At 38.5% G+C, this 16,575-nt stretch overlaps 1 protein-coding gene across 6 annotated transcripts in view; it reads right to left on the reverse strand.

The window, feature by feature from the left end:
- Window positions 1-16,575, reverse strand: part of sbno2a (strawberry notch homolog 2a) — a 58,101-nt gene that overhangs the window by 10,820 nt on the left and 30,706 nt on the right. For all 6 annotated transcript variants that reach the window (XR_013200731.1, XR_013200730.1, XM_077222113.1 and 3 more), the window contains exons 17-29: window positions 15,298-15,380; window positions 15,007-15,189; window positions 13,468-13,589; window positions 11,556-11,687; window positions 11,297-11,432; window positions 10,794-10,906; window positions 7,428-7,499; window positions 6,745-6,850; window positions 4,623-4,694; window positions 2,591-2,734; window positions 2,327-2,421; window positions 1,366-1,458; window positions 642-773 (exon numbers count right to left, since the gene is read on the reverse strand). Coding sequence is in view for 4 of the 6 variants with exons in the window: in XM_077222113.1 (XP_077078228.1) it covers window positions 642-773; window positions 1,366-1,458; window positions 2,327-2,421; window positions 2,591-2,734; window positions 4,623-4,694; window positions 6,745-6,850; window positions 7,428-7,499; window positions 10,794-10,906; window positions 11,297-11,432; window positions 11,556-11,687; window positions 13,468-13,589; window positions 15,007-15,189; window positions 15,298-15,380 (1,483 nt within the window). In the remaining 2 variants the exon portion in view is untranslated. The remainder of the gene's footprint in view (window positions 1-641; window positions 774-1,365; window positions 1,459-2,326; window positions 2,422-2,590; window positions 2,735-4,622; window positions 4,695-6,744; window positions 6,851-7,427; window positions 7,500-10,793; window positions 10,907-11,296; window positions 11,433-11,555; window positions 11,688-13,467; window positions 13,590-15,006; window positions 15,190-15,297; window positions 15,381-16,575) is intronic.

Consider the following 16,575-nt stretch of genomic DNA (forward strand, 5'->3'; position numbering starts at 1 on the left):
GTGGAGGAGGAGCTGTGGAGGAGGAGCTGTGGAGGGAGGAGCTGCGGGGGAGGAGCTCCGGGGGAGGAGCTGTGGAGGGAGGAGCTGCGGGGGAGGAGCTGCGGAGGAGGAGCTGTGGAGGGAGGAGCTGCGGGGGAGGAGCTGCGGGGGAGGAGCTGTGGAGGGAGGAGCTGTGGAGGGAGGAGCTGTGGAGGGAGGAGCTGTGGGGGAGGAGCTGCGGGGGAGGAGCTGTGGGGGAGGAGCTGTGGAGGGAGGAGCTGCGGGGGAGGAGCTGCGGGGGAGGAGCTGTGGAGGGAGGAGCTGCGGGGGAGGAGCTGCGGGGGAGGAGCTGCGGGGGAGGAGCTGTGGAGGAGGAGCTGTGGAGGGAGGAGCTGCGGGGGAGGAGCTGTGGAGGGAGGAGCTGCGGGGGAGGAGCTGTGGAGGGAGGAGCTGCGGGGGAGGAGCTGCGGGGGAGGAGCTGTGGAGGGAGGAGCTGTGGAGGGAGGGCTGTAGCGCAGCAGAGAGCAAGGGGGTTGTACCTGTAAGTTGTGCTTGTTCAAATTTTTAGGCTAAGTCAACATTTTCTCAAAACTCCCTACTGCAGTTTTAACATTAGACTGATGTGTGTGAGATGTAGGCATGGGTTATTATGCACGTTGTACCTTGTAGTATCTCAGGAGGAGGTTGTCCAGGTTCTCAGGGTGAGCCTGTTTACCGATGTTGGGTTTATACAGGATGAGGTTTCGACCACGACCCTGTTCGGCAAGCAGGACACACGGCTGGTTCCCACGCAGCTGAACACACAAACACACATATTCCTTTATGAAAATACTCAAAGATGGCTGGTAATTGGAAACATTTTAACATTTGTAGGGCTGTCACGAAAAACTATTTTGGTAATCAAGTAATCGATTATTTTAAAGATTAATCGAGTAATCAAATCATTTTTTTGTGCTAAAAATAGACATAAGGTTAACAAAATGACTTAAAATGCATATGAGGCAATAATAATTGGTTCCACTCAAGTATAAAAACCAAGTGATCATATGTTTTATTGAACAACACTGCTGAAATATATAATCTAATATACATGAGATGCACGTAACCTGCACACATGTAATTAAAGCACATATATGCTATTAAACCCACGGCGCATATATGCGTTTAATTTAATCGCAGCCTTTGTAAATTCACAATAGCATTATACTATGTTATAATTATTAAATGGTTTTAAAATGCATCCTTGTAAAACGGTCTAGTAATGCCGTTCGTGTAATGCGCCACTTCCTGTATTTTGCCGGTTAATCGATGAATTAGATGGGAAAACAAATGCATAAACATATCAAGCATGAGTAACTGTCAGACATCAATGTATGTGTTTTGTACCTTGTTTGAGAGGTAAAACCCTTCATATTCTCCAGAGAGTTTCTCCGCTTTACTGCAGGCCTCTTCCCAGGGCATCCCACGATCCACACTGATCTGAACACAGCCATAGGACAACGTCAGGACATTTATCACACTGACAACTGGTGAAAAGTCTGCGGTAAGAAAGACTTTTGACATTTGTTTTGAAAGGGTCTTTTCTGCTCAACAAGGCTGCATTTATTTGATCAAAAATACAGTAAAACAGTGATATATTACAATTTAAAATAGCCGTTTTCTATGTGAATATATTGTAAACTTATTTATTCCAGTGATTAAAGCTGAATTTTCAGTATCATTTCTCCAGTCTCCAGTATCACATGATCCTTCAGAAATACTTCTAATATGATGATTTGCTGCTCAAGAAACAATTCTTTTGATTATCAGTTGCGCTGCTTCATATTTTTGAGGAAACCGTGATATTTTTTTCAAGATCCTTTGATGAATAGAAAGCATTTACTTGAAATAGAACCTTTTGTTACATTATTAACGTATTTACCATCACTTGCATCACACTGAGCTTTTTAGATACAGATTTCAGTATAGGTCAATATTTACTGGGAAAGGTCAATACTGTAGTACACAAAAGAAAATTAACTTTTTTTTATTTATACAGTACATTTAATTTTGTTGAAATGTGTAACGTGAACTGAAAATTGCTTGTTAATTTTTACACAACCCTAACATCACCACCACCACCCACACATTCTGACATATATTCTTTATCTTCATATCTATTGCCCTTCAACGACAAGCAGTTGTACATTTCCTGTTTACATGTAAAACATGTCTACAAAAATAACCTGCTGTAGCAGCTGGTGTTTGGGTGTGATAGTCACCTCGCTGAATAAAAGTATTAATTTCTTGAGAGGTGTGTGTGTCCAGTCAAGTGGAGGTCAGGAATAGAGATTTTCCTCTCATGTACCTTATAGAGGATGACCTGGCCCTCCTGAGGGTTTCCTGGAGTTAGAAACTTCTCCTGCGTTTCCTCGTGAATCTCATCATTACCAGGAGCAAGATCTGAACACACACAGGACAGAAGAACATCAATCTCATCATACACACATACAGCTCCTCTACTGCTATGAAAACATACCAGATAAATATCTGTTTAATGAAGGCACAATCATGCATTAAGACTGTGAATCATTTTAAAATTAAAATTGTGCACATTCAGATGATTCCTCACCCAATATTCCCATGTCATATTTTCCCTCTTTTTTGTCCTTGTTGATCAGGTAGTCGAAGTTATCGGTGAAGTACTGGAACAGAGAGTTCTGTTGATGGACCTCCAAACCCAAAATACGGTTCAGAAACTTGGTGAGGGTGCAGTCTGGGTTACAGGAAGAAAAGAAAGTCAATTAGCCACTTGGTTGCATATAACTTGCAAATAATCAATGCATTTCTTGCATGTAATTTACTGAAATACAAGCAAAGAACATTTCTGTATAAACATGTGATGAAACTCCACAGACAGGATTTACATCAGTTACACATCACCACAATATTACATCACATCAAGATTAGGGATGGGACGATTACCGGTTTCACTATAAACCACGATAAAATGTGCTGACGGTTAGTATTATCGTTTAAAATTCAATTATCATTAAAACAGTGTTTGATTATCGCGATTTTAATAACTTACTATAAATCCTGTCCAGCCAGCAACAGTCTGACGCAGGCGCGCAATGTTGGGTTTTTTTTTATTCGAGAAGGAGTGGCGGAAGGCGGTGACCGTGTTCGGGAGATTTTTCAGCCTTTTAAGAGGACCAAATCTGAGGTGTGGGCGTATTTTGGTATTTACAAAAATCCTGAGGGAAACTTTATCGAGGATGGTCACTCTGTCTGCAGAACATGCACAAAAAAAAGTCGCTGTGATGGAGAAAAACACTTCAGATCTGCCGGGCCGTCCTGTGTGACCACCATCCACTGTTGTAGCGAACGCAAGGCAAGTTAACTTTGATCTCAATACTAAAACTACATCTGGGAAAATAATTGGGCACAAAATGTTGTTTTGAGTTGAAATATTTTATCACACTCACTTGAAATAAACTTGAAGCTTCTGCTAAGAAAAGTTGACAGCAAGTGGCTTTGAGCCAAAGACGAACGAACAAGTTAAAACAAGACTATTAAGAGTGACATTTAAGAGATAATAATGTATATTCATTGTACACTTATAACACTGATTTCTTTTTACCGCATAATTACGGGGACATATTGAATAGAGATTGTCTCCATTCTTACCTGTTAAATCCATTTTGTACAGCGTACAAAACTCGTCCAGACAAGATGATCACAACAATATTATCAAATTCTGTAATCAATAAATCAACTCCGATTTCATTTTCAATACAATCAATAACGGAGACGCAAGATGACAAGTTGTATTTGAATGAAATGAGAGCGTGCGTCCGTTGTGATATATGGATGTGCTGAGTTATAATGCGTTGCTATTGACGACGGTCATTATAAGGAAGGAAATGCCACAGAATAGAATCTTGCTTTAAAAAGTGCATAGAGCTGCTTATTTTATTTGTTGTTTGTTGATTCTTAAATATAAAACTTGTTGAAATGTTTTCAGTGTGAGCATCAGTTCTTTTTTAACACTTTCATCTTGTTTTAACAAAACCGTGATAATATTGATAATCACGATAATTTCGGTCACTATAATCGTGATATGAAATTTTCATACCGTCCCATCCCTAATCCAGATGCTACATTATATCCTGAACAAATGTACATTACCCATAAACATTGTTCTCAGTACATTTTGAATCTAACATCTCTGTAAATTCAGGTTTGAGTAAATCAGCCAACATCAATAATATCAAAATAGCGAAATACCGGCACATGGTTACGCTTTATTTTAAAGGTGCCTTACATACAGTGTACTTATACATTTAAGTACCAAGTAACATCAATTAAGAGGAATATCGGTATCGATATAAAAAGTGGTATCGGTGCATCCCTATCAATTAACAACATGTACTTAATATAGGCTTAAGTTTAGGGTTAACTGCATGTAATTATGCATAATTTACTGTCATTGCTACAGTAAGTACAAGTAATGTGTGAAAAAGACTGTAAAACAAAGTCAAAGTGATTTCATCACTAATAAATATGCAGAAGCAATTGCAGTATTGATCAAATTAAACAAAGATTAGCAGTAAATCAGCCATTATAGTCACAATAGTGTGGTGTAACTGTATTATATGTACCTTTCTCTGTATTCAGACCAAGACGCGGCTCCCTACAGAAGATTCCCACATCAATCATGCCTTTCTTCATATCTGATGCACACAAATGAAATGAAAATTAAAATCAGTGCACATAAACATTAGTGTCATGTTATTTTGCCTGAGCTTGAACGCAGTCTCTCTTACTGCATCCCGATTCACACACAAGCCAAAATAGTAAGAATAGGATTAGTGTCCCGAAAATCACAGTATGCCGAATTCATGGATTTACTATAGTAACAGTAACTGCAGAAACTATGGAATTTTGGTAGAAATGTCAAACTAAATATTATATTAATAAATACGATTTAATCAAAGTACACAACTGTTTAAAAGTTTAGGGTTGATACGATTTTTTGAAATGTTCTTGAAAGAAGTTTTGAAAGAAAATCCTTCAGAAATCATTATAATATGCAGATTTGCTGCTCAAGAAACGGTTCTGATTATTATCAATGTTGAACTTTTGTGGAAACTGTGATGCATTTTTTCTGAATTTTTCAGACATTAAAAAGAACCGCATTTATTTAAAATAGAAACATTCTGTAACATTTTAAATGTCTTTAATGCAGGGTTTCTGCCGGTTTTATGAAGGTAACTAAGACTTTTTAAAGACCTTTTTAATTCAAAGTATGGAAAATTGAAGGGAACACAATACTTCCATATGTTCTCTAAATGTAAATGTCTGGGGACAAACACAATGAGTTGTACTGGCAACACTTTAGAGTTTTAAAAATAAGACAAGAATATGGGAATATCTTATACTGAACCTTCTGATCACACTGCAAAAAAAGTGATGTTCTCCCTCAGTGTTTTTGTCTGGTTTTCCAGAGCAAATGTCTAAAGATACTTAAATCAAGATACATTTACTGGAGATACAAAATGACAAAATATTAAGTCTTGTTTTCAGTGAAACTGATCAAATTTATTTGAGTTTACGGTTAAAACAAGAACAAATATCTGCCTATGGGCAGTTTTCATAACGCATTGACATTTGTTCTAGTTTTAAGCATAAACTCACTTAATTTTGTTACATTTTTCAAGACTTCATTTTACATTTGCATCTCAAGTAAATATATCTTGATTAAAGAAGTTTAAATATTTATATTGGAAAACAGGACAAAAAATAATGAGGAAGATATGTTGTGCTTAAGCCATTTCGTAATTACTGTAATTTGATGATAACAACACATGTTCTCTGACTCAGAATTATGCCTTTCTATGGCAACACTATCAACGGCTAAATAAATCTGCAGCGGTCAGGTGGTACAAGAGCTCTAGAAAGACGTGAACGCTTTTTACAAGTCGGGATCTGGCAAATGCGTCATGGCATTGATGCACATGTATTAATTTTTGCAATGCATGCAACATTTAATGCCATGACTTTATGAATTTAAGACTTTCAGCTCTGATTTAAGAACTTAAGGCCTTAATTTGTGCAAGGGTGAATTAAGACCCTTTTTAAGACCTGCAGAAACCCTGTAAATGTCACTTTTGATGAATGTCATGCATTTTTGCTGAATAAAAGCATTAATAAAAAAAAAATGGACTTCTTTTTAATGATAGTGTATGTTTGTGAAATACATAGTTTTAGGCCGCGTGTCCTCTGGTGAAAACGCCTAGCTATGGGCGCTTGAGAGCGTTCTGGCAGCGTAGCATTTTTTTTCCAGTTGAGACACTTTGCTTGTTATGATACGGAATATCCGCGAAAGTGTTACTAGTATCTCATTTCACACATATTTTTTTTCTGTGTTGATTCTATATTAAAATGTCGATACAATGTAACGTATTTTCTCTGGCTATTGTTTTAAATTATTTTGTTCCGTTATTATGCTTGTTGTAGTAATCTGTTGACGTTGAACAAGCAGAATGTGGAGATTGGTCGGTGTGATATTAGTCCCGCCCCTTCTCCCACTGTGATTGGACGGTTGGGTAAAAAGTGACAGTGATGAGCACTGCGTTTTACTCAAAGTTGAACATTCTTCAACTCTCAGCGACCAAAATACGCCAGCTGCATGAAAAAACGCTTTGGTGGACACACGGCCTAGGTGTGAAGACTACAGGTGTATGAATTGAGATGTAGTGCATCAGTGAAGCACATTGTTACCTCTGAAGAACATGTCACCTCCTGGGTAACCCTTTGGTGGAGGGACTTTGTTGTCGATGTGCCCGAGGATGGCTTTAGTGATCTTATCCAATGCTTTGGTGCCATACTAAGACAGACAAAAGACAAGCCATCAGTAAACAGCTTCAGTAAATGAGGTGGTCAATTCTGGCTCAAACTAGAGTTTGATTTCACCCCGACAGGTCGCTTTTCACATTGTAAGTGTGGTTCTGAACTGTGGTATATTTGCAATATAAAAGATTTTGCCCAACTCTGAACCATATTGCAGCTTGTGTCTTCCGGGTTCAGGAAAAAAAAAAAATGTTGTTATTGTAAACTAGAGCTAAAACTATTTTTTTTTAAATTCGGTAATTGAAATAAAGCTGAAAATATTAATATTCGATGGAAAAACTTAAACTTACATTTAAATGAAAATTAGAAATGTTGCTTTGACAATTAATTGAAATAAGTTTAAATGGTAAAATTACTAATACAGAAATAAAAGTTAAATAAAAATATATGGAAATACTGAAAGAAAACAGAAACAAAATAAAACTCTCAAAATATATTAATAAACACTATAATAGTATATAAATATTACTAAAGTGAAAGCAATCTAATGAAGTCAGAGAAGAACAGAGAATGAGCTGTTATACTGTGTTTGACTTGGAGGAAAACACTCTTACTTTGTTCTCAAAGTTGTATTGACTCAGATCTCTGGATTCAGTGGCTCGTCGGTCACCGTGTGTCAGCGCCCCCTGAAAAACACAACATAGTTTAATGTGGCTACATTTCCATAAACATGCTCTATACATCTGACACCTTTTTAAGCAGTTTCTCACATGACTGTAGAATGGCTTCTAATAAATATTGCATAATGAAGTTTGATATATTTCACATCCTAACAAGCCATGACTGTAAGTGATGCATGTTTTCCATATTTTGGGCAGTTTTGCCCCAAAGTGAAATCCTATTGGTCCAAATTCAAGTGCCACAAAGCTGTTTATTAAACATCGAGTTCTGATTGGCTGAGATTTTTCAAACCTTATTAGAATATTGGAAATGGAATTTACTGTATAACGTGGAATTTGGAAAAGATTGGATGAATAAATCAAAAATAGGGCTGTACACTTAAATTGCGATATGGAATAGTGTCTGTGAAGATCAAAAAGACTGATATTGCAAAACATGTCTGCATGTTCGTCAGTTCTACAGCTTATTACATTTTTTTTTAAAGAATATCACACAATTTTTCATCCATTTCTTTAATTTAAACAGTAAACATGTTGTGTAGTACTTTGTTTGCCAAAAAAACTGAAAAGAATTGTTCAAATTTCATTTGATTACATTTTTTAAAGATTAATTAAGTCTTATGCATTCATTTGCTTACCGTTTGCGTTTTGATAATATGTTTATGATAATTAATTTGTATTAAATCACAAAAAAGAATCCGGAAAAAAAAACAGATAACAAAGAATTTATGTAAAAAATAAAACATTTCATAGGGCCCTATTATTGTTACAATTTTCATAAATTCTTACGTTTTTAAAAGTTTTATGAATTCAACTGATTAAATATCCTTTTAGATTATTAAAATTGAATTAAACCATTAAAAATGGAATCCATCAAAATTAAAATGGAAAACACAGTAACACTTTATTTTAAAGTGATGTAGTTACACGTTACTACATGTACTTACTATAGTAATAACAGTAAATTATCCATAATTACCGGAAACTAACTCTAAACCAAACCCTAACCGTAACTCTATAGTAAGTACATGTAGTTATTTAATATTACTAAGTACTTATTTGAATAAGTACAATGTAACTACATTAGGGCTGTCAAATAAAAATGTAGAATATTCATAGGATAAAAAAAAAACGCACATTTGAATGCAAAAACCGTGGATTAAAATTTTTGGTGTGTTAACGGCATGATGCCATAACTGACGCGGTTTGTTTTTGTTAGCTAATCCAGTAAAAAGCGGGTGTGGCTGCATAGTTAATTTGTAAAATGGCGGGAAAAGGCTACCAGCTGACGAAAACACTCTCAGTTGGTGGCAAAAATCGTGCAACGACATACTTGGCCATTCCTGGCAGATCGGTCAGAGCTGAGCGTGTTTTCATCTGCTGGAAACATTGTCAACAAAAAGCACTCAGCGCTGTTTTTGAGGAAGAATATGTAGATGTTGTGAGTAGAAATGGATTGTTTCTGAATGGCAGTTTGCTATTTTGTGTTCATGTAGTTCATTACGCTTCTATTGAAGCGTGTTTTCTCAGGTTACTGATGCACTTACACAGTTTTATGCACTACTGTAACCTAATTTTCCTTGCATGCACATTAAGAAAATTGTATTTTATTTAAGAACAATTGTTTCAAAAGTTAATGCACTTTAAAAAGTGAATGTCATTTCAATAAAAAATGAGATTGATTTGGTTTATATTTGCATATTGCGTTCGCTTGCGCCCTCTTGTGGACATAAGAGACAATACAGTACTTTTTTCCTCTAACATTAAAGGGAATATTTCACCGCTGGAAAGATGAATGTATATTTAAATTGGGTCATTTATGTAGTAGAAATGTGAGAAAATTTTCTAGACTGAGAAAAGCCAGAAAATTTATTTTTGGCTCATGTGGATGAAAGACAACAACTCCCAGAATGCACTTGCTTCGCTGCCCTACAAGGCCACACCCAAGCCACGCCTACTGGTTACAGAGGGCACTATCGGAAGAAAGGATACAACTAGGCAACTAGTTGCCTCGAAACTGATAGATAGATAGATAGATCCATCCATGTGTGGATCAAAGCTAGGATGCTCTGTTACACATGCTGGCGGTGCCGTTTCCTCAGCAGATTCAGCGATTTCTCCAGAAGAAAATGGCATCGCTGAAATTCCTCCATCATCCGCATCTGTTCCTCGCTGTATTGTGGCTCGTCCAGCTAGCCACGAGCATTGGATTCGCACACCAGATCTTCAAAATCCCCTTGTGCCTAAGCTTTCTCCACAGAGCAAGAGTCTGTTAGCTTAGCTTGAAAAAAAAAAGATGGCTGACACTATTTGTACATTCGGTGAGTGAGATGCCACCCCCTATGGGCGGGTTGAAAACATGCTCCTACTACTGGCTGTAGTCTCTAGCCTCTGGCCAAAAAAGCTAGCCTGGCTCCGCCCTCCTACGTACTTCCGCTCAATTTTCATTTTCCTTCAGTACTAGTTTGGGATTGTGCTGTAGTCTTTGGTTTTCTCCGGGAAATTTTTTACCGGGCCAATCAGCGAACAGAGGGAGTGGCTGAGAACGATGACGTTGATGTTGTGCGTTATTTTGAGTTGTAGTTCAGTAATGGCAGGGAGAAAGATGCGAGCGAAGGCATTCGGTTCGTTGTGGCAACGCTGCCGAATATCAAGAAGTTAAAGTCGGAGCAAGAACAATCTTTGCTTAGTTTTGTTGGTGGCCATGATGTTGTGCCCCTCCTCCCCACGGGGTTCGACATGACATACGTCACGACCAAACGTTAGCGATTGGTTATGGTACAGTAGATCCAGAGTGACTCTCCGCAGATCCAATAGTTTTAGACTTCAATAGAGTACCCGCCTACAAGGAAGTTTACGCTTGTCAATAGAGCGGTGCCAGACTCTATGTACACATGAAATGTACGAGAGTCTGGTGGGACCAGGCTACAAAAAAGCCTCAGATGACGCGAAATGGTGATTTTTAAGTCATCTGTAGTTTTTTTTTCAGACACACAATCCAGAAATCTCTCGTCTCAGGGGGACATGAGGGAGGGAAGTCATTCGAAAATACTACCGGGTTTCTACTGATACAAAGCTAATCGGTGAAGTATACCTTTATGTATTGCCTGTAGAATTCGAATATAATGTTATATTATTAAAGAAAGAAATTTGAATTTAGCTTTTCAGCCATTTTGACAGCCCTGAACTACATCACCTTAAAATAAAGAGCAACTGAAAACACAGAATTTGAGAAAAAATAAAATGGATTTCTTAGAGCAGATAAGTGTATATAACATCTAAAAAAAAAACAGATTTTACCAGGCTCTCCAATCTCTTGGCAACGATCGAGGCAAAGCGTCTCTCTCCCGCCAGCTCAGAGATGAGGAAGATATACTCTGGAGCAGTAACCTGATTTGAGCGATGCGTTCGCCCTGATACACAGACACACAGCCACAATATTAGCAACCACCACAATGTCTCTCAAAGGCAAGGCAAGTTTATTTATATGGCACATTTCATACACTATGGTAATTGAAAGTGCTTTACACAGAAAAGAATTCAAATAATAAAAAAATAAAAGCAAGGAAAATTAAAACAGTTATAAAAGGAATTAAAAGAGATATAAAGATGATACATAGATAAACTTCTCATCTGGTGTATCATATTTTTCACAGCTTTTTACTATGATTACACTGTGTATGTGATGTTATTTCGGTGCGCCTAAAAAAGGACGTCCCTAATAGACCCGATTTTTCCCTAAAATTGTACAGGATGAGCTCTAGGAATGACTCAAACACACACAAACAAACGCAGACACTCACCGAACTGCTGGATGGCGCGGTCTGCGCTCCACGGCAGCTCTAAGGTCATGTGAATTCTTCTCCTGCGGTTCTGCACACGTTTATCCGCCTGTAGGGAAATGCCCGAACTAGCCGCTTCAGAGATGATGGCTATCAGCTGAGAGAGAAACACACAGAGAATAACTTGCATTAGATATATGAACACTTCATAATATGCCACACAAATATCCTGAATCCCGCTCTGGGTCGTGTTGTGTGTTTGTAGGTCAGAGGTCATCACCTTTTCTCCAGTCATGAATCGCTCTTTTTCTCTGACGTTGACGTGGTCGATGGTCAGGCCCTGTTCCGCTCGGGTCTCATATCGTACACTGCCATCAGGACGCCGCACCACACGACCCTTTCGGCCCGTCATCTACACACAAACACACATTTAGCATTTTACTTGTGTCATAGCATGACATTGTGATATTTATTTAATATACAGATGTGAACATATTTTATTGAGGTGTTTTGCAACTTTAGTGTAGTGATTTATTGCTACTTCAGCAAAGTCTGCTGCTGCTGCCTTAACTTTTAGAGACAGCTGATGTGTGATCAGTGAATCAGCTCCAGTCTGCAAGTGCTTTCGGTGTGAGAGTGCAAAACTTTCAGTGCCTTCAGCTTTCCGCGTTGATTGGCCGAACTCGTGACTCCCAACAAATCATATGTGCGGGGACATTAGTCTAGACCACAGAGTGGTGAGTTGACAGAGGTGGCTGCGTCAGAGCCAAATATAGCGCATTTCAAAATTATTTTATTTTATCTGCAAATCGGTTTTGAAAATGGCCAATACCGATAACCATAAAAATGCTTAATATCGGCGCCGATTATCGGTCGACCCCTATTCAGAATCACAGATTATACTTTTTGGAAGTATGACCAACCTACGAATTTTTGCTGGAAAATATAATCTGAACAAATAAGTAACATCCACTTTTCTTCTGACCAACTAAGGGGAAAAAAGCATTGCAGTAAATCACGCTTATTAAATCTAAAGATCGCTTATCATGCGTGACTATATCTAATGCCCTTCCGATATTTATCCTTTTTTCCGCATGGGCCGGTTGCAGCCTCTCTTTTTCTGTAGCCACTCCGAATCCGAAGTCTTATGTATTTTACAGTGGGTGAATCTCTAGTTGTCACTGGTGATTGTCGTTTGAACCTTTCTGGATCCGCCATCAAATTAATAAGTTTAATTATATCAAGTGCTGTGAGAAAAGGCTATAAATCTCCACGTCCAACATCCTCACACTCGTAGCCTACTAGCCGAGACTCCTTTAAGTGTACAGATGTGACGTAATGACGCAAAGACATGCTCGAATTTCCCGCGGAAATCCACCAGTACCACTGGAGCTAAAAACATTATTACAAGCTTAACGTTTTGAATCGAGCTACGTCAAGCAGAGAGTTTTGAACACTGGCTGGTTATGTACTTAATTTTAGTTATGATAATCTTTAACCCAAAAAAGTTACAGAATGCAGCTTTAAGGAATGGTTTTAAATAGTTTTTCTTCAAAATAACAACATTGTGTGATATGGTCTGGTAAACATGACTTTGTTTTCTTGTGGACTGATAAAAGCACCATATTAGGCCTCATTTACAGATTTGTTGACTATATTTTTTGACGACCAGCTTACATCTTTTAAAAGTGATCCATATCCGATATCTGCATTTACACCATACACTTGACGAAACAACCTAAGGTACTCCATTGCGCTATTGAGTCATGTGATCACGGTTAGTGTCCACCTGAGTTCACGTCATTCACCACTGTCACTTTTTCAATGACGTACGACTCGCATTGACGGGAATTTCCGATTTTCCGCTTACATGGCAGACGCAAATGCACATATCCGATTAATATCAGATTTATTACATAATTCATTCATTTCATAAATATGAATAAGGCCTGAAACCGATCTGAGCTTATCGGAATCCATGTGCTTTTTTCCTGCTTAAACGTTCATGGGTCATATTCGATCTGTGCCACACGGGAGGAAAAAAATCGGGGTCACTTGAACCAGTGTAAATGCGGCCTAAATGTTAATCAGTAATATACTAATTAATGTGGCCGTGTAAATCTAATTTTAATGTAGGAATTGTTTTAAACATCCTGGTGAGACTCAACACAATGCATTATAGTGATTCTCACCTCTGACACCTTCTCTGGTCCTCCAAACTTGTCAATCAGCTCATCAAGAGTGTTGAGTGGCAGCTCTTTCCCCAGCTCTGCTATTTTACCCAGCAGCCTCTGCTTAAATTCTTCTAGTTTAGCTGGAAACACACACACACACACACACACACACACACACACACACACAGGATGACTTCAGCACAGAGTCTGGAAGAGATCTTAATCACTGTGTGGTTTAGCCGTCTAGACAGAAATTAGGCCTGATTTAATAAGTGTGAGCTGCATCTGCACTCCTTCAATCCCTGAATGAACAGAAACCCAGGAGTAAATTCTTCTAAAACACAGTTACTATAATGTGCAAGTGCAGAGACCAGAGGGGAAAAAAAAAACACTTCACACATGTAGTACGGCTCTCGTGTTTTTGTTTTTTTACAGGACCAAAAAAGAAAATTATACATTTATTCCTGGTTTGCTTAGCATTAACACCGAACCTAAAGATACAAAACAAAATCTTTTTTTTTGATGTATATTTAACTTACAGAACATACAAAACAATGCCATGTGCTGGGTTTGAATGCTGAACGGAGAATGATTGACAGCCACAATGGTGGGAAGACGAGTTTCCTTGAACTTATTTAACAATGTAAATATTCTTCTTTCCCTCACATTAAGTTACGGAATGGATTCAAAAGACTTTGAATATAATGTACACAAACTTAATTGGTGCTTGTCTATTTCTTTTGGTTTATGACTCCCACTTGTGCAGTATAAAAGAGGGCAATAATCATCTGCAACAACCACAGTTAGATCAAATAACCACAAAAAGATGGTTTATTTAATTATCATGACAGGCCTACTTTTCTGGAATCTCGGCCCGCTAGTTTTGTGCGCACCAGAGTTTGGATTCACACTTATTCAAATTAATCACATCAGAGCTCATTAATAACGAGCCAAACTGGCCAAGTGTGAACCATAGCCTGTAAAAAATGATGGACGTAGTGTGCGTGAAGTCACCCGTAGTGTTTCTGAAGAGCATTTTGGAAGCCCAAAATGGGCGGAGCCGGCCGTCGCCATGTTGGCTGATAATCGAAAATGTACACCGAGGCGGATTAACAGATGACGCTAACAGACAGCAGACAATCGGCTGGTAGTGACATCAGTGGAATCCACCTGTCACTCAAGTGGCCACGCCCCCTTAATTATGCAGAACATTTTACGGCTTAATATGATTTAAACAGAGGAGTTATAAAATAAAATAAAACACCACCCCCCTCACAGTTGTCATGATAGCCAAAATTAGCTACATAGACCAAAACCACTTTTTGTTTCAGTCTGTAAATTATTTTATTCTGCTGTAAAGTTGGGCATTTTAACATGGGGGTCTATGGGATTGACTCTGTTTTGGAGCCTGTCTCTAGTGGCCAGTCGATGAATTACAGTTTAAGTCACTTCAGTGTTTGATTCAAGAGGGACCGGAAGGTTGCCGCTTAATGTGAACTCAAAGACTCAACAAATAGATCTTAATTGTGATTTTATCTTGCATTTAAGTCAACCTACCAGCAGGCCCGTTGATCTGGTTCACGAAAATCACATCATCATTGTCCTGTAGTGATTCAGGGGAGGAGTTTGATTCGCTGTCAAGCTCATCTGAGTCGGAGTCTGAATCGTCGCTGATTTTAATAACTCCGCCCACTTCCACACAGTGCTTCGGAAATTTTGCAGTCCGGGCTCTGGGCTTTCCTTCAGAAAACGGTTTCAGAAGATATTCATAACAAAACCCCCAACGTTTTTGACACATCAACGTTTGATACGGCATAAATCTTCAAAGGAAAATAAGATGTGACTTACGTTTCCTCTTGCTTGCGGCACTTTTCTCTCTTTTGGGTTTCTGTGTTGGGAAGTGTTTCTGCACTAATGACTGGAAAACACCCCTATATGACAAAAACACACAAATCTCAATCTAGTTCTTATAATCACAGAGCATAATGCACAGATATTTATCCATTTTATACAGCACTCTGGAATCCTGATTGGCCTATTGGCGATTTGTTGGAGATTTCCATTAGGGCTGCATGATTAATCACAATTTACATGTAATCACACTTAAACCGATTTGGCTTTTCGCAATTTTGAAATTGCAAATGCTGCGATTATTTTTTATGAGCAGCTTGTCATTGATGTACGGCTCTGTGAACGCTGCTCCATCTGAAAGCACTGCGAGTTTGAGTCACTTATAACTAGGGCTGGGTACCGAGTTCGGTACTTTTTAGATACCGACCGAATTGCCTCGATACTACCGAGTATCGAATCATGTCTTGTTTTTCGGTACCAAGTTTCGGTACCTAAGTGGTTAATCTCGTCAACGTCAGTGAAACAATAAGCATGCAGCATGATTGGCTGTGGCGGAAAAACACTAGTTTACCGGCTGCCCAGAGACGTGGCTCGTCGCACGTGAGGCTGTAGTGTGTGTGTGTGTGTGTGTGTGTGTGTGTGTGTGTGTGTGTGTGTAAGCGTCCCAACCCAGATAGACAGAAAATATGTGGAAATGATCAAAAGTGTACCTACCTATGTCAGAAGGCAATACGGTAAATCATAAGAAAAGCGCACAGAATACACTTGAGAGTAGAAAGTTTATACGTCTTCGACTGCAAGAAATGGAGCGCGTCACAAATGAACCGAAACTCAGCGTATAGGATACTTGCCTCACAGACATGAGGAATAGTCCTATTTAGGGTCAAAATATATCTATTTTTAAACGAAACAATTCGAAATAAATAGTTTGATTACCTAATCCATATAGGCGCGCGCGCACGTTCACTACTGCAGGAATGACGAGTCAGCATCGCAATAATCATCTTTGCTGCCAACACACTGAAAACACTTGTTCATTAATAAACAATTAAAATATCTCCTTGCTATCGTTTCCCGACACATCCATAATCATTAGGATACTTTTGCGAGTGTTTTGCGGCAAGCTTCATGTGTGCTGAGCGCGAGGCATATAAAGAAAACTTTAGCATTGGTGCTTTTTTACATACTCAAAATATGTGTAAAAAGTCAACAAACTGACTGAAAAAATAAGTTTGTTTTTTTAGGTATTGTTATATTGTTAAAACTGGTTTCATA

Source organism: Siphateles boraxobius, unplaced genomic scaffold (assembly GCF_051911475.1).
Source record: "Siphateles boraxobius isolate OS27281-9 unplaced genomic scaffold, OSU_SipBor_1 86, whole genome shotgun sequence".
Lineage (NCBI taxonomy): Eukaryota > Metazoa > Chordata > Actinopteri > Cypriniformes > Leuciscidae > Siphateles > Siphateles boraxobius.